Consider the following 25144-nt stretch of genomic DNA (forward strand, 5'->3'; position numbering starts at 1 on the left):
CCTCGGTGAGAAGACAGCCTGACGTCAGCGGGGATGGAGTATCTTTTTTAAATATTAACATGTTGAGAAACCGACACAAATGACATATCGTCTCATTAAGAGGAGAAGTGTTGAAATCCTCATATAAAATTACAAAAACGTCCCTATAAATCATTATAAATGAACGCGCTAGCTTTGATCAAAACCCAACAGAGAGCCGAGGAAAGCCGTATGTTTGGATCCTTCTACAACTTTCCACATGCTCAATCGATTTAACACAAATCTAAACAAGCTAATACGTCGAGAAAAGCCTTTTTCAAACTCGTAAGAGTGTTTTAAAGTGAAAATACTTTGAATATTTCTAAGTCAAAACGTACCAAGGTGACACGTAGGGCAGGTACGGTATATCGGAGCTGAAAGAAACTCAGCAGACCAGAATCTCATCGGAGTCTTGAGGGTGACAGCGAGAACTGTGCTGTAGGCCTTTTTCTCATACTCAGCTGACACACATACCTCTGATTTAATCTGCTGTGCAAATGAGACATTAATAACTACTCTACATGTCAGATAATGCTGTCAGTAAAACTGGAGGGCTGCCACAAACATTTCATTTCAAAGGAAAGGGAGGAAACAGACTCATTTTTTTCATAATAATAGCAAGAAGTGTCTGATTTATGTGTAAAATGTTTAGTGAAATCGCTTCGACTCAGGGTGATATAGTTCTGCGATACGGGAAAGCACATGTCTGTTTGTTCAAGCGAAGGACTTTTTTTTTTTTCCTTTTACAATTGACTGGCTTATCAAACGTCAATAAACAACTGGCAGGGTGGGGTTTTTCTGTTGGTCGGACGTGTGAAAAGCTTGGCAAACACATTTACCACAGCACTTCCAGGGAAAAAACCATAAACCTTAACAAAGAGATACTCACTTGGCTAAAAGAGCACGGAGCTAACTATCACTATCACATCATACTCGCACATGAACAAACATGGAACAACAGGGATACAGCTAATCTATCTCCATTTATGAACGTGACGTCGTGCTGAGTTGAGGTGATAGCTGCCACACAGACAGAAGACTGTCTACAGTCATTCAGGCATAGAAGTGTATTCAGCAAAATGCTAACATCATGCTAACATGCTCACAACGTGTTGATTAAGCAATATGTCATATTTACCATGATCATTATTTAGGTTTAGTGTGTTAGCATGTTTGTTCTTGTGTATGTCAAAGATCTTGAAGGTTGAAAAGGTCAAAGTTCACACCAACAGAAGCTCCCACAGAAAACACTGCTTCTGAAACGCCTCGTCAGTAGTCCCGCCTTTAATCACGTGACTTTGTGACATCACACTACGTCACCATGTCACACATTTGTATAATTAATGACTCGCCGCTAATTTGGCATGTAAGAAATGATTAAGTGCAGCTGCTCTGTTGTTGTTAGTGGTGCTGGCTCAGGCATGTATGAGCTGACCAATCAGAGGAGACTTGGTTTTCAGGAGGATGGGGTCTTAAAGAGACAGGAGCTAAAACAGAGTGTGTCAGACAGAGGGGGAATACAGAGCTGCTGCACTGGACAGTCTGAGAAAACTGATGTGTTTACTGGGCACTAAAGCATGTAAACCTATTCCAGTAATAACACAAAATAAAATTATGAACCCTAAAAAAAATGTGCATGATATGTCCCCTTTAAAGCTGAGATTCTTAAGATCAACCGAGCCGATGTATGTAAGGTGGACCGATAATCAGTATTATCAGTGATTTTTCTGTCGGATTGCCGGCAGAATAAACTAATTTAAAAATGTGCTACTTTGGCAAAATCCTATGGCAATCTATCCGATGGTTGTTAAGATATCTTAGTCTGAACCAAAGCAGTGGACTGTCCAATAAGCTAAAAGGCCAGTATTACCATCCCCAGAGCTTTGCCACAAGGGATGGTTGAAAAATGAGAAACCTACTTGTTTTTTGTATATTTCTCTCTTACAGCATATTTGGACCTCTCCCATTTCTTCTCACCAACATGTTCACACAGTGTTCTTGCAGGGGGATAAATTGTGCAGACACATACACACCTGGCTGAACAAACTCCCTTTGACGTGAAATCCTTGCACTGGAGCTCAATAAAACCTTGTCAAACACAGGAACTCCCGCACAATTCAATGCAGCCATTTATCCATTGGTCCTGCCTGACAGTACCTGCTATGGGCCTGACACTGTGTTGCATGTGTGGAGGTGCACCATAACACTTTTCTAAGGGCGTTACAATAACAGCCTTTATATGACAGCAGTGTGCCGCTGCTTGCCCGCACAAAGCCCGGCATTGAAATCTGGATCTCATTCAGCGAGTGAGAGTTGCTCCTGTTGAGCTGTGACCTTCGAGGGTGGAGACTCCACTTCCTCTTAATGGAGAGAGGTGTGTGTGCCAGTGGTAGAGCTCGTAATGATTCACATGCCTGGGTTTTTCAGACCGGTCCTCAATCAGCCTCTATGAGCGAGTGGAGGCTACGGTTTTGGGAGCCCTCCCCCCACCCCCCACCCCCTCTGAAACTGGTGACACAGCAAAACAAGCAGACACTCTGCTTACCAGAAATCTGGCAACGCTTCAGTGATTGGCCCACCCAGGCTTCCACACACACGGGAGAATAGGGGTGAGAGAGAACAGAAGGAAAGAGAGAGAGGTGGAGGATACAGAGGAAGGGGAAGACAGATGGAAGAAATGAAAGTAGTTGAGAGAAAGTGGGCTCTAATATGTCGAAAAAACAATAATTCAAACACGCAACATGCTTCCAGAAAATGTGTGTTTATCAAATTCATACACTGGTCTCATTCTGGCTCTTGTCATTTGGCGAGCAAGGCTCTGTAAGGCCCCGGCTTCCCCAGGGACTGAAACCCTCCTGGCTTGAGTTTCACCTGCGACACAAGGCTTGCCAGTCAACCAATGCACAGAGGGAGAGCCGGGACCGAGAGAGAAAGAAAAAGGGGATGGCTGGAGGGAAAGACTAGAGTGCTCTAATTCTGGTGAGAATTGGGTCTAAAAGTGGGAGAAAAAATATCCAGATAGACGGTTCTGTGAGACCACACACACATCACACACTCACAGACTGGAGGAAAAACATACAGGCACTTACATATAGAGGCACCTCTCTTCTGTTCACCTCCATTTTCTCTCCATCCACCGCAAGTCTGCAGAGAAAACAGTCATATTACTACAATTTCAGGAAAGTAAAAACAAAAACGTTCAACCTTTTTAATTGTTTCACCACATAGTTCTTCACATTGTATCGATTTCCTGAAATTGTTTATAAAATCTCCAACAGTTTGCTCGAAAATGTTGAAAACTTGTTGTCACTTATAGCCAGAAAAATGCTCAATGCTCTCAAGTGATATTCGATGATTTTTAAACAGTGAAAACAACAAAACCTGAGGTCACTTCCCGGTGAAATCTAATATGTTTATGCAAACAGCCTTCAGGTGACTGAGATATAGCTTTCTGTACAGAGGAAGCTGCAATAACTAGTACAGTGTCCAGTGGTTGGGGCAGGATGCAGCAGTGGAAGAGACGGTAACTGTATCATCAGCACACACCCGATCTGCTGTGACTTCACTCTCAGCTGTGAATAGTGCATGACTTCAAAGCTGAACAGTGGTGTCTGTCAGCTCTGCAGGTTGTCCAGACGATCATTTGCATGAGCTGGTGCCACTCAGACAAGCTGTGACTGTTTTCATTCTGTGGCTCAGAGGGAAGTAAGCACAAATCTTTCCACTCAAAGGTCCCAAACACTGTAAGAGTGCAGATAACAGTTAGTTTTATTGTCGACTGATCTCATGATAGTTTTCTCTACTGATCAATTAATCATTTGGTGCACATCACACATTCTAGCCCAAATGAACAGTCTTGAAATGTGTTGTGTTGACCAGCAGTCCACAAAAATACATAGGGCAGAAGATCAACAGAGTAACTGTTATTCTTTATACCCATTGTTGTATCTATCTTAGGATGTAGCTACCGGCTGCTGTTGGCTAGGTAGCTATGTTAGCCTTGCAGCTAGTGTCTCTGTTAGCTGCCTGGACCACGACCCTAGAGGAGTCACCGCAGGCAACTGGGCTCAGCAGCGACCCAGACTGATTTCAGATATCAGTTTGAACCTAACCTCACCTCTCCACACACGGGAGAAAAATACTTAAACAATGAATCAGTTATCAAAGACATTATTCAGCTCTGATCCCATTATTCTACACAAAACTATTTATTCCACAAGCAAAATAAAACATCCAATGATTTTTTTCACTCTGGCTCTATCCTCTCCGGTTACTCAGGGGGAAACCCCAGATTATTTTATATCTAAGAAAACAAAACTATAAAGTGACACAGCTGACGAACAGGATCAGGATCCAGTGTCTTAACAGCGTGTCCAGTCACGTTATACTGTAATACACCAACTGATGTCCTCTGGTTATATCTTACAATAATATCACTGCCACGTTTGCGTGCTGTAAAACTGTTTCCAAAGGACATCTTATCAATAGAAGAGCACAATGCCACAGGCCTGGGCGTCCAGCTCTGCTTTTAATCCTGCTCTTATCAATAGGGCTACACTGTGAAGTGAAACTAGAGAAGGTTCACGTGTCATTTCGCGGGATAAACATTGTCCTCGGTTGGCAGGTTGCACCCCATTACAGCAACAAACATAAATATTGTGGTATGCTTGTGTTTATGCAAGGTTTAAAGACTAAATCTGAATCCTCAAAGAAAGAATGATTCTCGATTTGAGTTTCTTAAGTTCAAAAGTGAAAAACAACTTGTGAATCATCTATGAGCAAACAACAACTGACCTGAATAAGGAAGTTGTAAGGACAAATATAGATGAGAGAATTGGTGTCAGTCATTGTCCTCAGCCTGACTTCAGCCTCTGACATGTTCAATGTGAATGAGAAACCTGAGCTGGCTCGTGGCCACGCACTCCAGAACAGAGCGTGAGAAAAGAGATTACACATAACAAGAGAACGCACGCTGTCACAAAGCATCTGGGAAGCTCGTTTTGACGTCTATGTATGCGATTCACATATTTCTGAAACATGGGCGAGTTGATCGTGTTGTCCTGGACATTTTTTCAGGTGATGCATGATTGAATAATTTAATTCGTCTCACATGACAAGCTGAAATGAAAAGGTGCGTTCCTGCTCTCAGACCTTTAGTACACTTTGACATGCGAGTTAAAGTTATAATTTGGTACACGGAGATAAATTTAGCACCACAGAGTCACTACTGAAACTTACACAGATACCACAATAAGCAACGCACTCACTCAGCTGGTGTCATAACTTCATGTGTTAAAAATGTGAGAAAACTTTCTTTCAGATGCTTAATCATAGTCATACTAACAGAAATACACAGATATTACATATGAAACAATAAACTACAGCCACCTTTACGGTGTTAAGTACTGTACTTAACTATAATTAAGTGGTATTTTTACTTTATTTCAATATTTCCATTTTCTGCTACTAAAACTATCAAATGAATGTGAAGAAATAAAAGTTTGATGTTGTGAGATATCTACTGAAGTTAGCATGCTAACCAGTCCCAGTCCAAGTGGTGTAAACATTGACACTACCCCAGTGCTCCGAGCTCTGGTTTGAGACTGCTAGCTGCACGGCTAACTGATCTAACTAGCCAACAACAACAGCTACACATAGCAGCAATTAGCGGTTGCACGACCAACGGCCACCTGTTGAATTCATACTCAAGACAAACAGGGGGAAGCACATCACCAGAGTAACTGCTAACTGCTGCTAAATGTAGCTGCCGTTAGCTAGTTAGCTCGGTTAGCCATTCATCTAGCGGTCCCAACTGGGAGCTCAGTGCACCAGGGGAGTGTTGGTGTTTACTACAAGCCCCCAGGAGGAGCGCCAGGCTTTGAAGCCAGTTTTCAGGGGCCAAACCGTGTAATTACATCGTCACGTGATGCCCTGTGGCCCCCAAAAAATGTTCCCATAAACTAACATTGTGAAAGAAGCGTCTGTAAAAAATGACTTGTTCCACCATCATTGTCACCGTCATCACGTCCTTGGTTTACGCCACTAACACAGAAGCTTTAGACATGGACGGGCTGGTGCTAACTGGTTAGCATGCTAACTTCAGTATATATCCTTGCAACACAATACAGAGACATCATTACAAACAAAAACGTTGATTCTTCACAGTCTGTTGATACTTTTACTTAATTTTGTGAATGTTTTTAACTAAAATTCTTACATATTGTACCTTTAAAGGATGTATTTGTACAAAAAGTTAGATTTTTGAGTCTCACCTGAACGCGTCTGACCGCTCTGGGTATCCCAACTCTTCAAAAACTGACACTTTGGGTTTACAAATAGGACCTTTAAGTGCATTTAATATCAGATACTTTAAGAAACAAAGTAAAAAAAAAAAATAATAACACCTTTACTTTTACTCAAGTATTACTTATGGGTACTTTTCAGCATACTGTTTAATGCATAAAACAGGGGGAATAAAGCCTCTCTGCTGTCACTGGATGGACTGGTCTCTCCTCACACAAGGAAATGAAAACATTATCACTATTCAAACATTTAATACTGCAGGAACAATAAATGACCTCTACTGCTGTTCACCGGGAAGTGAAACTCCTGCAGGCAAATACAGTCCGTAAACGCACCAGAGCAAAAAAAGAGAGCGTGAGGGTTTGAATCGTCTTTTTTTTCTACCTGTGAACGCATCACTTGATCGTCTATAAATCAATAAAACGACATAATCAAAAAGTCAAAGTGAACATTTTGGCGGTAACAGTACCCACAGTGTTGTTTTCTTCTCGCTTTCATTAAAATACATCAAGTTTCCAGCTGTAGATGAATAAACTTGCCATTACCTGCTGTCTCCTCTCAGCTCGCTCTCACTGCTCGCTCCGATCTGCTGTGAGCTCAAAACGCACGACTCGTTATCTCTCTGAATAAAAAGTTCATCTGTCGCTTCTTCCCGCTTAATAAGCACAAAGACTTTTCACACCCTTATCCCGCATTACTCCTGTGTTTGTTGTCTGCGCTTCATCCGTGTGTGAGCTCGGTTTGTTTGCAGGTGTCGTCAGAGTTGTGTCTCCTCTCTGCAGCAGCAGTCTGCTCCTCTGGTCCAGCCCCCCTCACACCGCCTCTCACCGGGGCTGCAGGGCTGGAGCCTCTCAGGGAGGCAGGGACACTCACATGACAGTATATGTGCTTATATTATTATCCCTATGCATTTAAAATCCTATAAAGAGTGAGTTTAAAGTGACATTGCATGCTGTATATGCTGTGCTTTATGCTGTTGTATAGCCTTTACATCAGGGTCAGCTGTAAGTTCAGTTTCCTCCAATCAGAGACAAGTTGGAGTGATGTCACTGTGACTTTGGGCCAGTTGAACTCAGGGCTGCAGCCAGGATTTTTGACCAACTGAGGTCATGCCCCACAACCCCACAACCCCACTGAGAAAATGTTGAAGACTATATTATAAATCTGTGCGTTTCTTTGCATTTCTGACAGGACCGATAATCGTTTGGGAAATAAAATCAGTGCCAGCAAATAGAGGGAAAAGAATTGAGTCGTGCTGGCTTCGCTTCACTGGCTCCCTGTACGCTTTAGGATTGATTTCAGGATTTTATTGTTCACTTAGTTGCTTTTGTTTGTCCCCAGATCAAGTTGAGCCCCGAAAATCTGCAAGGAGTTGCCTCGACATGTTAGGCTGTCCTCTACACTGCCTGCTTTTAAATCCCATCTCAGAACACATTTTTATTCATTGGCTTTTGATTCATGAGGGTCACCTTTCTTGTTTGCAGTCTTTGTGTTTTATTGTGCTCTATAAATACATTTGGATTGGAAAAGTAACAAATATGGCCAATTTTGACTTAAATTTATTAAACCAAATTCTTTGCTTTATAATAACCATCATGAATGAATAGTAAAGATTATTAGAAGTAATTTCTCTGTTAAGAGACAATGAAATGGTTCATAAATCAATTGTAAAAGTTAAAAACATCTCTAATGGCGTCCAAATTATGTTTATAAATGAACTACACAGTATTTATTAACCATGTACAAAGTATTATGAACATCAATTGCAACTTTCAATGAACACTTGCTAATAAATAGCTTATAAAGCGTTTCATTGCTTGTTCACAGTGAAATAACTATCAACAAACGTTTAATTAACTATAAATTTGCCTTTTTTATATTATATATGCTTGTTTATTTTAAGATATTAAGATATCAAAGGCCGAAGACATGACCTCAGTGTCCTCAGTCGTCACTGCGGCCCTGGTTGTATTGTATATTGACTCTGCTTGTAAACAATAAAGTGACTAAGTAGGCTATATTTACTATACTTATGCTTACTTAAAAGGTAAAGTATCATATACACCTATTTTTTTCCACTTCCTTCACTATACATAAGAGTTGTGTTTACTTCTGACGTATGTTTCACATTATTATTATCTCTGAGTCACACATTTCCTGAGTCAGAGACCCTGAAAGGTCTGTGGTGGACCTGGTACTCAGAGATGTGACTCACACTGTTAGTGGAAGTGGTTATATTACAGTTTAAATACAATTACAATTGCTATTACAAGCAAAAGTCCTGCATTAAAAATTCTACTTTCACCTTCTTAAATGTGCATAAGAGTACTATTTACTTGTGCACATCTTTCTTTAGCTGTGTTGTCTTTATTTTTAGCCGTATGTCTATTTCTATCTTCCTGTTAATTCTTCTTTTAACTCTGCGTACGAACGTTGTGAGTAACTCAACAGCAGAGTCAAATTCTTCTGATGCTCAGACAAAAAAAGGTGAACTCAGTTAGCATTTCTGTGCATCCAGTTCCCTCTGCTTCATTCATCGGTTGAATGCCTGAAATAAGGTCTGTGGTTACCGCAGGCTCAAGATGTTCACACAATCTACTGTCTTCTGTCTATTCTACACGTAATCTAATGTCTCACAATTTAATTAAAAACGGTGGTTGCTAACAAGCGGCTAAATGAGACTACAGAGGTTGTCGGGGTCATTAAATGTCATCGTGCTGAACATCTTCTCACTAGTCCGTCTTTACAGGCCGACCCCTACTTCTTCTAACTCTAACTTTACTTGTTCATTGATCAGTTTACAGAAAACGTGTAACATAATGTGTAAAACATGGCAGAGAGTTTCTACGTCCAAGTATATAGCTGGAACATGTTATTATTAAACTCAAGGGGTGATTGTGCTTAATAAAGACTTTACTCTTCATACTCTAAGTTTATTTTGTTGATAACACGTCTGCACTTTCGCTTGGCTTAAGTAGAATTTTTTTTATAGTATTATATTTAAACTATGACAGAACCACTTCCACTTAAGTCACATCACTTAGTACCGTTTCCACCTGTGACTTTTTGGTGTTTCTGACTCAGGAAATGTCTCACTCACAGATAATAATAGTATGAAACATTCGTCAGAAGTGTGTTCACAGGTGTGTGCTGTTCATAACATTATGTAGGTGTTATTATTATCTCATGTCTATTTATGCTGTCGAAGTATTTGTCACCGTCAACATACAGATGAAGTGTCTTCTTGCTTGGCTGAAGATAAAAAAGATTTGCTTGTCCAACAATTTACCGTTGCATTTTCAAATACGAGGGAACTCTCAAGAGACGTGTTTTTAAAATGGCCACACTATTAGCAGCAGAGGCTGTGATCCTGACTTTAATCCGTTGAATGGGTTGAGCTTAAAAGATGCCGAACCCTACATGTAACTCTAAAAGGTTCATTTCATTAGGTCTGTTGTTTTCTGAATGTCCATGTCTCGAAAAGCTCCACACTTTTTAGTTTGTAACACAGGCTTCCTGTCAAACATGTTCAGTCTCAAGGTAACCCTGATGACATCATCACGGTTTTAGGGCTATTCTAGCTACAAATCTTCCAGAAGACAACTGACAAACTGTTTATTCACAGTTGGTTGAATTGAACTCCTTGAGACTAATTAACTAAACTTGACCTTATAATAATAAATAAGTGGACTGCCCTTTGTTTGGAGCTAGCCGTCTGGTTAATGTGTACAGTGATACTGGCACATTGAACACATAACTATATTCTTTATTGTCTGTTCTGTTGACCTTGTTTTCCTTAGCATATGTTTGTAAAGCACTCTTGTCTTCTAATGTTGTTTTAAATGTGCTGTAAAAACACATTTGACATTTTCCCCTTACAAATCAATTAAATTATAAGCAATAAAACACAATCAGATACACACACATCCCTCAATCAGTTCACTACACTCGTGGGTTTTGCTTTGACAGCCTTACTTGGCCTGGTGTGACCAGTCACTCGTGGTGAAGGCTATTGTTGGCTGATGTTAGCAACATTTAAGCTCAATGACTTAATGACTCTTCTCTGCTTGAGCTAAACTATGTTTAGCATGTATTATTATTAAACAGGCACACTTTAACTGTACAATCATAGAGCTAGCCGGCCTGCTGATTGTATCATTATAACATAGATGTAATTGCGATGCTAAGCGTTGACATTCAGCAGCAGCTTACTTTGAAGTATTAAAGGTGCACTACGTAGTTTTGGGGAAGAGATTTTAATCAGAAGAGAAAGATCTTCATTGACAGATTTTTTTGACCAAATGAACACATTTTCATGTTTCACTTTCAGAACTGAATAAACAAACTGACCTTAACGGACAACACAGTTTCATACTGTTTTACTTTGTTTATATGTGGCGGACCCTGCCACCTTTCCAGCTTCAATCGGTGTTCTGGGGACCTTATTTTCCTCTGAGAACAGCTTGTTTAATCAGTTATGGAAAAGTAAGTATATCTGAGTTTGAATTATTACCTCATTTATATTGTAAACATTCAAATTCTGAGTTTGAATTTCTTCTCCAAAACTACACAGTGCCCCTTTAATTAGATCCATGACTCATTATGTCATTAGATAAGTTTATCTGGGATTTTTTTGTAACCTATAATATAAATAATTTCTTTTTCTAATCATAACTGATCCATTGCTAGTTGGACTTTTTAATTCAAACAAGGATGTGAAGCATCAAGTATAAATGACTTGTGTATTGAGGGAGGAAAAAACAGCAGCACTGTTTCCTATCAGTGTTCAATTTGCATGAAACACTTCCTAATGCTCTGCTGTTGGATAGAGATCTTTCAGGCCTCAGTTGGACCATAAACACACACAGAAGACACACAGACGTATGACAGGAAGCCAGAGGAAGACTTTCCCACCCTTCCTGCTCCCACACTTATTCCACTGACTGATAATGAGCAGCAGATTAAATGTCTGAAATGAGGTCACAGCTGACAGTCTGCAACAATGCAGTCTTAAGTTGAACACAATCAGCAGTCTGAGTTAATTTAGACTTTCTCGCGGACAGTTTTGTCTCGTGTAATTGGCGAGATTAGAGGATTATAGACCATTTGCAGAGGGAACAGAGCCTATCATATGTACCGCACTGCATTCAGCTCCTGTTAAACTTTGGCGACCTCTCCTGGCAAAAGGTACGAGACAATAAAAAGTGAATGAACTGACAATGCTGCCATCTTGTGGAGGTCAACAAACAGCACATCGTCTTGCATCTCACACTTGTTTCTCTAAATAAATTGCACAAGGCACCACAAAGTTGTCTTGTTTTTAATGCATGGGATCCAGATGTCCTGTAGATCATCCACAGGTGCACGTGATCTTGATCTTGACCCTTGACCCTGACAGATCACGACCTTGACCTTCTTGTCAGAGACTCCAACAAACAATCAGACAGCAGCAACCACACAAAAAGAGACCTCAGCACTCTCATCCCTGTCTCTCTCTGCAGTGCTTGGTGGTGTGAACCCAGCACAGCCGCCATCAGACTGTTTCAATCCGGCCTTTTTTTGCTGAAAAGAAATTCCACACACAGTCCAAGAATAACAGCTTACGACTCGCTGTGTGGTAATTTTTACATGAACAAACTGAGCCGCGAAAAGCTCCTCCTGACCTCTCGAACACACCAATCGTAGAAATTTAGGCCTTAAGTTGAGATTGAGGGATTTGAATTTTGCAACACACGGCCCTCATTCAAAGCAATGTTTTAAATTCTTTCTTTGTTCTCTTTGTTCTTGCTTTGAATGAAGGTTTAATTCCCACAAAATGCCCAATTTCCTGTGTTTTCCCTCCCGGTGAGTGTCTTTTACGGTAAAAAGTCAATAAAAAAGGACATGAAAAGTCATTTAAACTTTTTATTTAGGAATAATAAGGGTTGTAAATACTCCAATCCATTTGAAAATCACCACCTTGCACCTTTCAGGCCCCAGAGTGTCACATCAAAACAAGTAGGCCCACATGTGAGGCACTGTTGACCACTCACCTCCCTACCTCCCAATTCACAGCAATTAAACAGAAAGAAGGCTAATGCCATGTTTATACCTTTCAATAGAGGGATTTGAGCAATTCTGAGAAAATAGTTGCCGTAACCTCTAAATCAGATTAATACGTTGGAACCTTGAGCAAAGAAAATAACCACTGCTGGAGCGAATTTGTAATTCCCCGTCATTAATGTGGTAAAGTGATCTAATACAATATCAAACAAGCTCAAACTCTTTCTGCTTTGCTGAACTTTTCCCATGTAAGCCCCTTCCTGAGGGTACAGTGTCGTTATTTGATTATTATTCAGAGCATCTGCTCATCAGTGGTCAGTAATCACTTTTACACAGCCATTAGTTGGATTTAAAGACATTGAAGGCATCAGGACATGCCAGATAATACTGGATCGGAGCCTGTAATGATGTCAGTTACTGATATACATAATATGTGTTTGTACTGAATCTTCCTTTTTTGTTTCATACTGAATCTGTTTCTTTGGTTCCTTTTCATTTGAGTCTGTTTTGTCCTTTCCTGAAGCATATCTGCGATTCCATGTTCAACACTGGCTGCAGGAAACTTTGTCCTTCAACATAAATGCTAATCTTTCTCTTGTTTGGCTGTAAAAAGTACCCAAAAGTCAGTTATTTAGCAATTTTCTGATTATCAGAAGCAGTGTTTGTTTTTTTAGTTTTTAATCTGACCGCCATTAAAACTATCTAAAGTTATCAAATAAAAGTAGTGGACGAACATTTGCCTCCAAAATTCAAAGGAGTGTGAATAAAGTAGCAGAAAATGAAAATAATCAAGTTGAAGTACTTAAGCACAGTAGTTGGATAAATGTACTTAATTACATGTCATCACTGGTAGAAACGGCATGCAGTCATCGATCCATGCTTAAACTTATAATGTTATTGCAGACTGATAAACCAAAGATTGTAAACTAGGAGCATTTTTGAGTGATGTTTCTCTCTCTTTAAATAACTTGGCTTGTGATGGGAATCAACTCTGGTTGTTTACTATTGTACCATTGTCTTGTTTCATATGTGTACTGCACACCAGGATGTAATGTTCAAGAGTAAATAAAAAATCTGAATCTGAATCTGTGCTGTATAGGAGTTAATTTGTCTTTTAAAAAAGTGACCCTATGAGCATAATCTGACTGCATCTTTGAATCTAAGATTCAGAAAAAATGGACGCCCAAATATGAATGTAGGATCTTGAACTTTTCATTCAACAATCAGATTACTGTTTGTTACGACACAATAGCAACAACAACAACAGCAATTAGCTTGGTTTCACTTGGTAATCATTTGGAAATCAGTTTAGATTACGAATATCCTTAGACCTACTTAACAGGGCTATTTGGCTCGATATGAGTAATGGCTTCTATGTAATTATTGGCCTGTGAATTAAATTTGTAAATCACACACAGGCTAAAACATGCAGTGTAAATGTGTTAACATGGTTACATTGAAGATCTAACCCTTTATTGCGCTCTGGGTGAAGTGCAGCTGGTGCGTTTTGACGCATCAGCTGCTGCAGGAGTCATCATCCATCATCTGTCTCTCACCCGCTGCTGCGCTTCAGTCACAGAGAAAGGTGACGTTTGACTGAGGTGACATTCATGACAGTTAATGTCTTAGATACCTGATCAACTAAAAAAAATCTTAATTGAAACAGCAAAACCTGCTGAAAAATGGCTTCTAACGGACCCCCTGTGGTGGAGCACCTGCTGACCAGAGTCAGACGGAGGATCATTTATTTTGCAGGTAAGAAACCTTTTGATGTCATACATTTTTAATATTCAAGAAACTATAAGTACTGCAATTAGCATCTTATTAGCGTAAACTGTCGATTGTTCAGATAGAAAGTATTTAATTTGTCAATGTAAAACACAGTTTAAGTGATAACCGACCTTTTCTCGTTGTAAACTAAATGTACTGAAATGTCTCAGCACTGGTGAAGAATGTGTCAAAAATTTAGTGATTGGAAAACAATTTGATTTGTTTTTTTATGTAAAAATTTCCGAATTTGTCTCGAAAATTGAGTTGGAAAAATGGCAATTGGGCCATTTTTTGGATAAGATGGCGAGTAAAATGTTTTTTCTCGTGCGTAATGCAACTTTTCTGCGCAAACATCAGGGTGCAGCACGTGCGTAAACAACCCAAGGCCTGTTCATGTATGGATAAGCTCCTTGTGATTGCTGAAGTTTAGTTTGGAAAGAAACTACACACTAAATTATTATTATTATTTTCACTGTACAGAATTTAAATCACACAAGACTTTTATTTTGAAAGTTGCTTACAGAGATGAAACCCCTTCTAATCAGGTTCAACTGAATATTTCAAGATAAATGACTATTCCCACTCTTAAATACAATATGTGTGATGAATCCTGTCAAAATTTAACTCGCCCATCCTCAAGGCTGGTAATAACCTTGATCTTGAAACCAGGCAAACCATCTACAGAGTGTTCCTCACTTAGACCAATAAGCCTAATTGGATCTGACACAAAAATACTTTGCAAAGCCCTAGCAACAGACCCCGGGTCATGGGCAGGTCCCAGGGGGCCAAGCCATTCAGCATTTCTGCCCTCCCAAGAGAAATCAGCATTACTATTGTTATCAGCTATCCTGTGACATTGGCGTATCATGTTTAATATCATGTTTTTATTGCGGGATGAATGTCTGAAAAATATTGTGTCTGTGTCTGATATGATCAAAGTTGACCCTCTGCTGGTGATCCACTGGGCTGGTTTTAACATCAGCTTCTTGAGATTTTTGCACATTTGTTTTTAAGGTCCCATATTTTCACATTCTTTAATGTTCAACACACATAAATACATTTTGTTTCTCATACTGACCATTGCTGCAGCACCTCTATTCACTCTCTTCCTGAGTGCTCAGTTTTAGCTCCTGTCTCTGACGTCCCTCCAGATTTACATTGCATGTGAATGCATGAACCTGTGGATTCTTGTCGTAACCTGGTAGCAGCTAATGCGAATTTGTGCTTATTTTCTTCCCCAGAAGCCTGGTTTTGGCCTTTGACTAATGAACCTTCTGATGCTGAAAGGCGTCATGATGACCCAGTTCCCCCTGATGACCATAATGAGGAAGATATTGGTGTTGTTGAGCTGGATGATGTGAATCGGCTTCAGGAGGCTCAGGTTGACCCTCGTGAAGGTAATAGAGAAGGTGAGGGGGAAGAAATTGCCAGAAATCTCACCCCTCCTCTCCAGCAGCCCTGCCACCACACTATGGGATGGAGTGGCCACAACAACTTCATGCTTTTCCTTTTCCTGTTTACTACCCTGCTCCCTATCCTGTGCCCTATGCTGTCCCTCATGTGTTCCCTTTTGCTTATCCTTATGGTTTCCCTCATGCTTCTCCTGCTATCCCTCATGGTTTTCCTTTTGCAGATCCTTATGCTTTCCCTCATGCTGCTGCTGTCCCTCGTGCATTTCCTTTTGAAGATCCTTATGCTTTTCCTTATGCTGCTTCTGCTGTCCCTCACGCTGCTGCTGCCCTTCATGCTGCTGCTGTCCCTCATGCTGCTGCTGTCCCTCGTGCTTTTCCTTTTGAAGATCCTTATGCTTTTCCTTATGCTGCTCTTGCTGTCCCTCATGCTGCTGCTGCCCTTCATGCTGCTGCTGTCCCTCACGCTGCTGCTGCCCTTCATGCTGCTGCTGTCCCTCATGCTGCTGCTGTCCCTCGTGCTTTTCCTTTTGAAGATCCTTATGCTTTTCCTTATGCTGCTCTTGCTGTCCCTCACGCTGCTGCTGCCCTTCATGCTGCTGCTGTCCCTCGTGCTTTTCCTTTTGAAGATCCTTATGCTTTTCCTTATGCTGCTCTTGCTGTCCCTCATGCTGCTGCTGTCCCTCGTGCATTTCCTTTAGCTGATCCGTATGCTCTTCCTTATGCTGCTGCTGCTGTCCCTCATGCTGCTGCTGTCCCTCATGCTTTTCCTTTTGCTGATCATTATGCTTTCCCTTATGCTGCTCCTGCTTTTCCTGGTGTTGACCCTGATCCTGTTCCTTACACTGATCCTGGTGGTGCTCTTCAACACCTGATTGCCATGTACTGGCAAGAGCAACCTGAGGAGGACGAGTTCTACGATGTCTTTGAACTTTAGGACGAGGATGGCATTGAGATCCCTCAACCTGATGTTGTCGGTGGTGGTTTTGTTGAGAACATCGGGCCACTCTCCCCTGAAGGTTCTCTTGACGAGGTCAGTTTTAGTGGCTTGTTTTCCTCTTTCACAGGGACCCCTGAATCACCCTCAACTTCTGGCATCAGCTGCTCCTCAAGGAGATGCAGGGAGGAGAGCGATGGGGAGGAGGCTGCTGCTAAGAGGCCGAGGTGGTCTGATGAGAGCGACTCAGATTGACTGGACAGTGGCTGGGCTGACAATTCTCCTGAATGAGCTTCTGACATGTAAAGAAAGTGACTTAGGTTTTATATAAAGACAGAGAATGTATGTAAATGTGTTTACTAGTTACAGTACCTAGCATGTAGTAGTTTACACATATGGTATGACATATTCAATAATTCAAGTTTATCTTACTGACCATTATTTCTCTTTTTTCCCACTCTTATATTTTTCCATCACCTGAGCAACTGGACTAAAAGGTAAGTATGAGCTTTTGACTTGTCAAAAAAGTCACACAAATATAAATAATGATTGTGAAGTATGTTCATGGAGTATGAAGAATGTGCATGTACAAACCTTATTATGCATTAAACCATACTTTCTGTATATGTGAATAGGACATACTAGGAAATACAAACTTCATCTCATTAGTTTCAATTTTATTACACAACACAAGATTGTATAACTCAACTAGAGGTGTAGTCCCTTTATGCTACTGGAAGTCATGGAAATAAAACTATTTTCATGGTGGAGTGTGGAGGATGAATTCAGTCGTCTCACAGTAGAACATTTCATCAAAACTTGTCGTTCGGTTTTCATTGTAATTCAAATCCATGAGTTTTGTGTCCAGTTAAAATAAAGAACCACTTTCATCTTCAGTGATACTGTGTTCTGTGAAGTCATTTACCATCAGTGATGTTGAAGCAACATGAAGTTTCTTGAAAGGTGATTTTTGAACATTTGATTTTAGCAGTTTTTCTTAACGTTTTCGACACACAGCCAATATTAAACATCAGCACAACATCTATTTATAACTTTAAGATCAGAAAAGCTTGTTGCACTTTCCATTTTATTCAGCTTTCCACACTTTTTATATGAAATATTAAGACCACAGTTTACCATGTGCATTACTTTGTCTTTAAAGAGTGCGGCAACATCTAAGATTGGTAAACATGGGTCGGGATAGAAGAAACCATTTGTTTAAAGGTCTTTCAAAACATTACATTTAAAAGATGTCCCATAGTTGGTCCCATAGTGTCATAATTCATCCCCCCTGAGGGACGGGAAATCTATTTATGTCTTTTGTGTTCGTGGGGAAATGAAAACTGAAGGATGAATGCATCAATTCTAAGGGCTTCAATGGCCCAATACCTATATTGGAACTGTGATAGATTACAACAAGCTGCCTTTGCCTAAGAATAAATGGATAAAAACTGTTATTTTACCTGCAAAGGACTGCCAAATTATCTTGCTGTGTGAATTATGGGCTCAGTTCCGACCTCAGGCTTCTATTTCAGTTCTTCTTGAGCACTTACAGCACTTTATTCCATCTGTCATTTTGTAACGAGCTTCAGGTTTCATTGGAAAATAATTTGTGTGGGAATTACTGTTTATCATTGGAATCGATTTGGGGGGATTGGATTCCCTGCACCATTAAAAAAGCAAACGTGTGTGGGTTGCCTGACTCATCGACATCTCTTTTCATTGGAAAATAGCCCTGAATGTTGAAGACTGCCTCATTACGTCAGTGAAAATATCAAGAACAACTTATGTGAGCACTTACTACATATAAAATGAATTATTTGTTTTAAGTTACTATTGATATTCTATATAATTATGCTGTTGTGATGATCACATCATGGCTTCAGCTGTCACCATTTCATGTCTGTTTAAAGTGAATTATTTCTGCTAACATCGCTGCTAATCTTGATGGTAATAATAGTGTGTTAAACCTAAGGTGTCATCAACATCATACATTTGGCAACTGGTTGTATGAGATATTTTATCAGAGTTTAGGAATTAAGTTCATCTGTCCAGCTGCTGGGCCCGGAACTAAAAAAAAGGGAGCCTAATAGCGGACGGACCACATTGAAGACGCGAACACTTGCGCATGCGTACATCTGTCAAAACACCGCTGGAATAGCGGTAGCTACACGAGGATATTCAAGTAAAACAATGCCTTTTCGAGTAAGAAATGTCTTTATTTTTATGTTATAGCCTTTTTTGACGTCGAAGCTTAATGTGTGTCCATGTTCATACATGTTTGTCACGGTTAGAGAGTGTGACTAGCGAGGTTACGATAACAATAGCTAGCATGCTAACTGGTAGCTAACAGACAGTTGTGAGACATTTAAAGACTGTGTCAGCGTCGTCAGCTAAAGCAAGCTAACTTAACGCTTAAAGTAGTGTCAGTTGAAACAAAACACCGATTTGCGTTTTCAATACAATTTATCTCCGCATTTCAGGCGTGCAGTAGCCTCAGTTCAACCTCAGTGTGACGGTTCAAGTGTGTAAGCAGAGGATGGACAGTGTTGCAATGTCAACCTCGGATGGGACATCCGAGTGTCAGCTGGGCTCTGAGGACATGGAGGGGATCTGTGTCATGCCGGATTTGGGTGCCATCAAGACTGAGCAGTCGACAGGAGATGACCCAGGCACCCAAAATGTGGCCATGGGCATCAAATTCATCCTGCCAAACCGCTTTGACATGAACGTGTGCTCAAGATTTGTCAAGTCGCTGAACGAGGAGGACAGCAAGAACATCCAGGACCAGGTCAACTCTGATCTGGAGGTGGCTTCTGTTTTATTTAAAGGTCAGAACCCCGTTAATATGGCTCTAGAGTTACAGTAACTCTAAATGGCTTTGGCATTTTACATTTGGTTATGTTGTTTTAATGTTGTCACTAACAAAATGTTTTTCTCTCTTTCAGCTGAGTGCAATATCCAGACTTCACCTTCTCCTGGGATACAAGTGCGTCATGTTTACACGCCTTCCACCACCAAACATTTCTCCCCCATCAAACAGTCCACCACGCTCACCAATAAGCACCGTGGCAATGAAGTCTCCTCCACACCTCTTTTGGTGCACTGTAAGTACCACAGTTGTTCTGACTTCATTTATTACAGTGTTTCCGACAGGAATCAACATTTTAATCAATATATGCATGTTTTTTTCCTCTCAGCTTTGTCAATTCATCAGCTTGCAGCCCAGGGTGAAATGGTGTTTCTGGCCAGCAGGATTGAACAAGGTAGGCAGCCAATACGGGTAGTCCAACAGGTATAATAGCCGTATAATAATAACCACAGGTGTTTAGGGCTGCAGCGGACAAATTCTCTTATCACAGATTAAAGGATAATGAAATGGAAATTGAGTCATTATCTACTCACCCCCATGGTGATGAAAAGCTGGATGAAGTTTTGTAGTTCTCAAAACATTTCTGGAGCTTCACAGCAAAACAGCGTGGTATTATTCTCCTCAGCAACTGAAGTAGATGGGGACTGTAGCTGATGCTATCAGCTTAGCAGCTACAGTGAAGAGTTCAGCTTCAAAATGATCAAAATTTATTTTAAAATAAATTTGGGATCTCAAGGCTTCTGGAGACTTAGATTATGCAGGACGAGCTGTATGGAGTTATTTGATGTTTTTTGTTCGGTTGTTTTTTTGTTCCCATCTACTCTTCAGTTGTTGTTGTGTTGAGAATGCTCCAACACTGTTTTGCTTTGAAGCTCCAGAAATGTTTTTTGGACTACGAAACTACACCCGACCTTCCATCGATATGGGGATGAGTAGATAATAATTTGATTTAAATTTTTGCTTGAACTTTTCCTTCAATTTAATATTTCGCCAAAAAATTTCAAAAAATAGTACCAAGGGGACTCATCCTTTGTCAGACCAACAATCCAGAAATCAGAGGTAAAGAGTTTGCTGTTATGCAAGACAACGAAAATCAGCATATCTTCATAATTAAGAAGCAAATGTTGGACGTTTTAGCTTAAAAAAAATGACTCAAATTATTATTTGATTATCATAATAGTTCTAATCAGCTAATCGTTTAAGCTCTAATAATCTTAAAATTTGAAATAAATCACATGCTAAGCTAAAAAATGATACTTCATATATAGTATAACAAGAGTAATATCATGTTATTATATATTAATAACTGTCTGATAGTGTTTTCAAACACCCAGAGAACATTATGAAGACATAGAGTAATAAACAATAAGAGAAAAAGGATCTTTATTGCATTGTAGATATTACAGAAGTTCATGAGTCTCGCCCACTGTCAGCGACAATCCTGCAAGGCCTAAGTGGATATAGATGATGGATGGTGATGAAAACATATGTAATGATTATGATGTTTTATCTTTTTATATATCATTCTCATAGAAACTGTGATCAATCTCCAAGATGAGGAAGGCTTCACCCCCCTGATGTGGGCAGCTGCACATGGACAAATCGCTGTCGTCGAGTTTCTGCTCCAAAATGTAAGGAAAGCTGAACTTGGTGTATAATTAGTCTCTGTTGGTTTCATTATTTTAGGGTGTGACCTTTTGATCTACTCTCTGGTTGTCATTCTGTATCATTCTCCACTGTAGGGTGCTGACCCCAACCTCCTGGCCAAAGGGAGGGAAAGTGCATTGTCCTTGGCCTGCAGTAAGGGATACACTGACATTGTGAAGATGCTCATCGACTGTGGTGTTGATGTGAATGAATATGACTGGGTAAGAGTACTAAACTTTTATCACACGTTCACACAGAACTTGTTTAGTGAAAATGCAACAACAAAAATTAGATGGGGAAGATTCTGTGCAGGTGGTTTTATTGTTGTTGTTGCTATCATGAAGTCCTGTGGAGGCGTCAGTCTGTGTGGCGGCCTGTTGTGATGTTCCTCCTGTGGGTTTCAGAACGGAGGAGCCCCTCTGCTGTATGCTGTCCACGGGAATCATGTACGCTGCGTGGAAATCTTGTTAGGTGAGGACACATTTTTATACTGGGGTCATTTTATTTTTTATTTGCACACACATATGGTTAGATAAAATCAGATGATGGAAAAAACAGTAACAGTTGTATAACATAATTTGGAAAAATACAAGAAGTGCCGAATATCAACATAAAACACACAAACAGAAAGATTTAGAATACATAGAAAACAATACAAAGAAAAAGAAAAAAATATATACACACGCACAAGAAAACATTGGACTTCATGAAGTTAATGTGTTGACAGCTTTCTTTTAAAAATTTGTAAAGACTATGAGCTCTTAACATGTCTGGCATATCATAGCACATATCTGATGAATATTTCTGTCATACACTGAAAGAATGAACCCTGAAAAGGGCGGCAGATGCCTCACAAGAGTTTGAGGAATTTGCCAATCTTACAAAACGTTTCTGCAGTAAATACAGTTTATGTAAAGGTGTGTGTTTGCTCAAACAATATCACCATAACTCAACTGGGGATAGATCATGGAATATATCCACCCATGGCAAAAAAATGTTTTTAAGAATAAACATAGCATTTTTTGTGTTTACGAAATGTGTTGTGTCCAGCATAAACCTGTAAAATGATAAAGTTTTGGTATCTTTGTATGTCCTTCAGAAAGTGGCGCTGACCCTACTATTGAGTCGGATTCTGGATTCAATGCAATGGACATGGCCGTGGCTATGGGCCACCGGAATGGTACGTGTAAAATGAGCACATACTTTGAGCTGAAAATCATGAAGCTACCCAGGTTTAGAAACAGATGTTTTTAATTCTCTTCTGTTTAATTTTATCAAACTGTCTCATGATCCCTTGAAGCAAAGTCAGATAGACTCATGACCACCCACCGCACTACAGGCAGCATATGCAGAGTGGTGAATGGTATCAAACAGTGTACATAATGTCTAAAATTACTATATTTCTACTCCACTTTACACTGAGTGACACAGTATAAATGTAGGCTTCAACAAGCTGTTTATTCTGAGAACAAGACATTCATATTAGGCTTCTTACAGCCAACTTCACAGTATTTGTACCTGAACGGATTCATATTAGGTGTCTCATAGGTAACGTGGTAGTAATAAGCTGCTAACTCTTGATTAGCAACTTACGCCACAGAGATGTCCTTTGAAGCTGCATTCAAGCTAGTAAAATCATGGATAAAAACATTTGATATTTGATAATTTGGAAGCTGTCTTGAACGTACCACCTGTAAAAAAAAAAACACTTACCAACAAAAGAAAACTTTTTAAAGTATTTTAGCAGAATTTATTACAAATCAAAATGCTTTCTGTACACATAAGTTTGGCTTATTAAGTGTCAGTGTCCCAGTTTTCCTCTTCTTCCTGCTGATGCTTATTGCCCGTATCCACTCTTGTCTTTTAAGGCTGAGCAGATTACAAAAACTTAGTTCTGGGTTCTTTAACCTGTTGATAGAGCATCCCACCACAAAGCAGATTTTAGGCATTTTTCTGTTCTTTACATGGATGGAAATGACAAAAAGGTACCATCAGGCAACACAGAGACAATGGAGAGTGATGAATTGTTTCCCCTTCTATTCACTCAGAAATGACACGCAGCTCTGGTCAGTAAATTGCTGTATTTATTTCTGTTTAGTTCAACAGGTGATGGAGGCACACTTACTGAAGTTACTGATGGGGATCAGAGAATAAAACTGTGACACTTGAGGAAAACAAATACCGAAGGCACACCGCTGGGCTCTGGACAATCATGTAGCTCGCCCAGGCTGTCGCCCAACGGGGATATTTAGTCCCATTAAGTGACATTTCAACAGCATTGCATCATTTCGCATCAACATCACGTTGTTGGAATGATGCACAAGAAGGTTCGTACTGTGTGAATTTTCATTTTTACCCCCCTTAAAACTATTTTACTCTGCACTTTTTTCACTTTGAATGTGGAGCAGCAAATCGGATCTAGACGCGCTGATTCTGAAAGAACAGAAATGTCAAGTTGAGTTCTTCACTACAACCCAGCATGCATTGCACTCCACCTGTAGTCAGCTGCCAAATGTGCAGTGCAGTGTAGATAGTGATAGATTTAGCTTTAACTAAGCATGGAGTTTTGTTTTGAATCTTTTAATATTGTATATTGAATTACAAGCCGTCATTGGCTGTTGGATCGTTTGTCCCATTATGGCAAATGTTTTTCAAACCATCATAATAAGACATTTTTAAGAGTAAGTGTATTAATGAAATACGTTGAATTGCCTCACATGGCACAGACCGTGCTCTCATGACGCTGCCAAGCTGTTTGTTGATCCTGAAGATCTTTGTGTTGCTTGTTGAGTTTATTTATTTGAATATTTTTAAGATTGTGTCGTGATAAAATTCTCATATTGATGTAAATCTGTTTTGTTTTCTCTGTATTGTGATACTAATGTGCTTTGGCCTCACACCTCATTTTAATGTCCCACAATGTTATTGTGGTGCTGTTTGCCACTGTATAAGGGTGCTCGTGTTTTATACCAGTCAAACTGTTAAGTGGTGTATCACAAAATAACTTGTAATGACCTCAGTGGCAGACTTCATTCTGTACAGATATTTATCTGAATGCAAGTCAAAAAGGTCAAATTACTGTTTATAGTCACTGAAATGAAGCTGTTATTTAATTAAAAGATCTTTTTAAACTTCATTCGACAGAGTCACAGTGATGGGGAGAATACACACTTGTTTAATAGCTGTTGGGGACTGAAGAATCTTATAATAACTTGTCCTTTCACAACTGGAAGTTTAGGCTCAGTGCTTCATTGACAATTGTGCATAAACATGTTATTTATTCAATACTGAATAAATAATACATTTAAAAAATAATCATGAATATAGCCATGATTGTAACCATGAAATAGTAAAATCTTTTTAAAAATTGTATTCATCCTGCATTTTTATGCAAATTAACTCTCTAACAGTTCATTTTTATTCCAAAAAATGTAATTTTTCCAAAGTTGAAACAGCAGCTGTAAATGCAATGAAAATGACCTGCAATGAGATAAATTGGGTTAAAAAGCATGATGCAAAAACATTTTATCATTTGTTGAGTCCATAGCTATGCCAGCAGTTCATAGGTACTAAGTTATTATGAGCTCATTTCTAACATAAGCATGCCAACATGCGCTCAATGACAATGCTAGCATGCTGATGCTAGTATTTCCCATGCTCACCACCTTATTTTAGCTTGTTAGCAAGCTAACATTTGCTAATTAGTGCATGAAACAATAAGTACAGACAACTGGCCAAATACCTGCAAAGCTAGTATTTAGTTTTGCAGGTATTTGCTTAAAACTGAAGTACTGGACAAAGTGAATTTTTTTACAAATCCTCCGGAGGACATGAATTTCTGTACCAAGTTTCATGGCAATCCATAGTTGAGGTGACACACAAAAATCCACCAATGTCAACCTCACTGGAGGAAAAGTCAGGGGATCACCTCAGTCTGCAGGACTCATCCTCGGGGGAACAGAATTTTTTTTTCCAGTAAAAGCTTTATTTTTCAGAAAAATCATGTGTTTCAGGAAAAAAAAATTTCAGGAGAAATGTTTTCTTTTTCTGGAGAAAAAAAAATCTGGAAAGTATGTAATTTCAGGAAAAACATGTTCAGAAGAAAAAAAACTTTTTTCAGGACATTTTTTTCAGATTTTTTTTTCT

At 39.6% G+C, this 25144-nt stretch overlaps 2 protein-coding genes across 2 annotated transcripts in view; one reads left to right on the top strand and one right to left on the bottom strand.

Moving 5' to 3' along the window:
* Window positions 1–7108, bottom strand: part of arhgef28a (Rho guanine nucleotide exchange factor (GEF) 28a) — a 47167-nt gene extending 40059 nt beyond the window's left edge. The window contains exons 1-2 of the mRNA XM_084383916.1: window positions 6867–7108; window positions 3108–3162 (exon numbers count right to left, since the gene is read on the bottom strand). Of these exons, the coding sequence (XP_084240042.1) occupies window positions 3108–3140 (33 nt within the window). The 5' untranslated portion in view covers window positions 3141–3162; window positions 6867–7108. The remainder of the gene's footprint in view (window positions 1–3107; window positions 3163–6866) is intronic.
* An 11492-nt stretch (window positions 7109–18600) lies between these two features.
* On the top strand, window positions 18601–24134 carry ankra2 (ankyrin repeat, family A (RFXANK-like), 2). The gene is made up of 9 exons (XM_084339698.1): window positions 18601–18684; window positions 18963–19310; window positions 19428–19586; window positions 19680–19745; window positions 20885–20982; window positions 21094–21219; window positions 21403–21469; window positions 22098–22178; window positions 23097–24134. Exons 2-9 carry the CDS (start codon window positions 19019–19021, stop codon window positions 23150–23152), a joined length of 945 nt encoding a protein of 314 aa, XP_084195824.1. The 5' UTR covers window positions 18601–18684; window positions 18963–19018; the 3' UTR covers window positions 23153–24134.
* Window positions 24135–25144: the final 1010 nt, after the last annotated feature.

Source organism: Pagrus pagrus (genome assembly GCF_965226575.1).
Source record: "Pagrus pagrus genome assembly, chromosome: 19".
In the NCBI taxonomy this organism is placed as follows: domain Eukaryota; kingdom Metazoa; phylum Chordata; class Actinopteri; order Spariformes; family Sparidae; genus Pagrus; species Pagrus pagrus.

Excerpts from the sequence above, each read along its gene's own strand:
- ankra2 (XM_084339698.1), top strand. The coding sequence starts at position 19,019 with ATGGACAGTGTTGCAATGTCAACCTCGGATGGGACATCCGAGTGTCAG. Across the intron at positions 19,311-19,427 it reads GGCTTCTGTTTTATTTAAAG|CTGAGTGCAATATCCAGACT; the intron begins GTCAGAACCCCG and ends TCTCTCTTTCAG. Across the intron at positions 19,587-19,679 it reads CACACCTCTTTTGGTGCACT|CTTTGTCAATTCATCAGCTT; the intron begins GTAAGTACCACA and ends TTTTCCTCTCAG.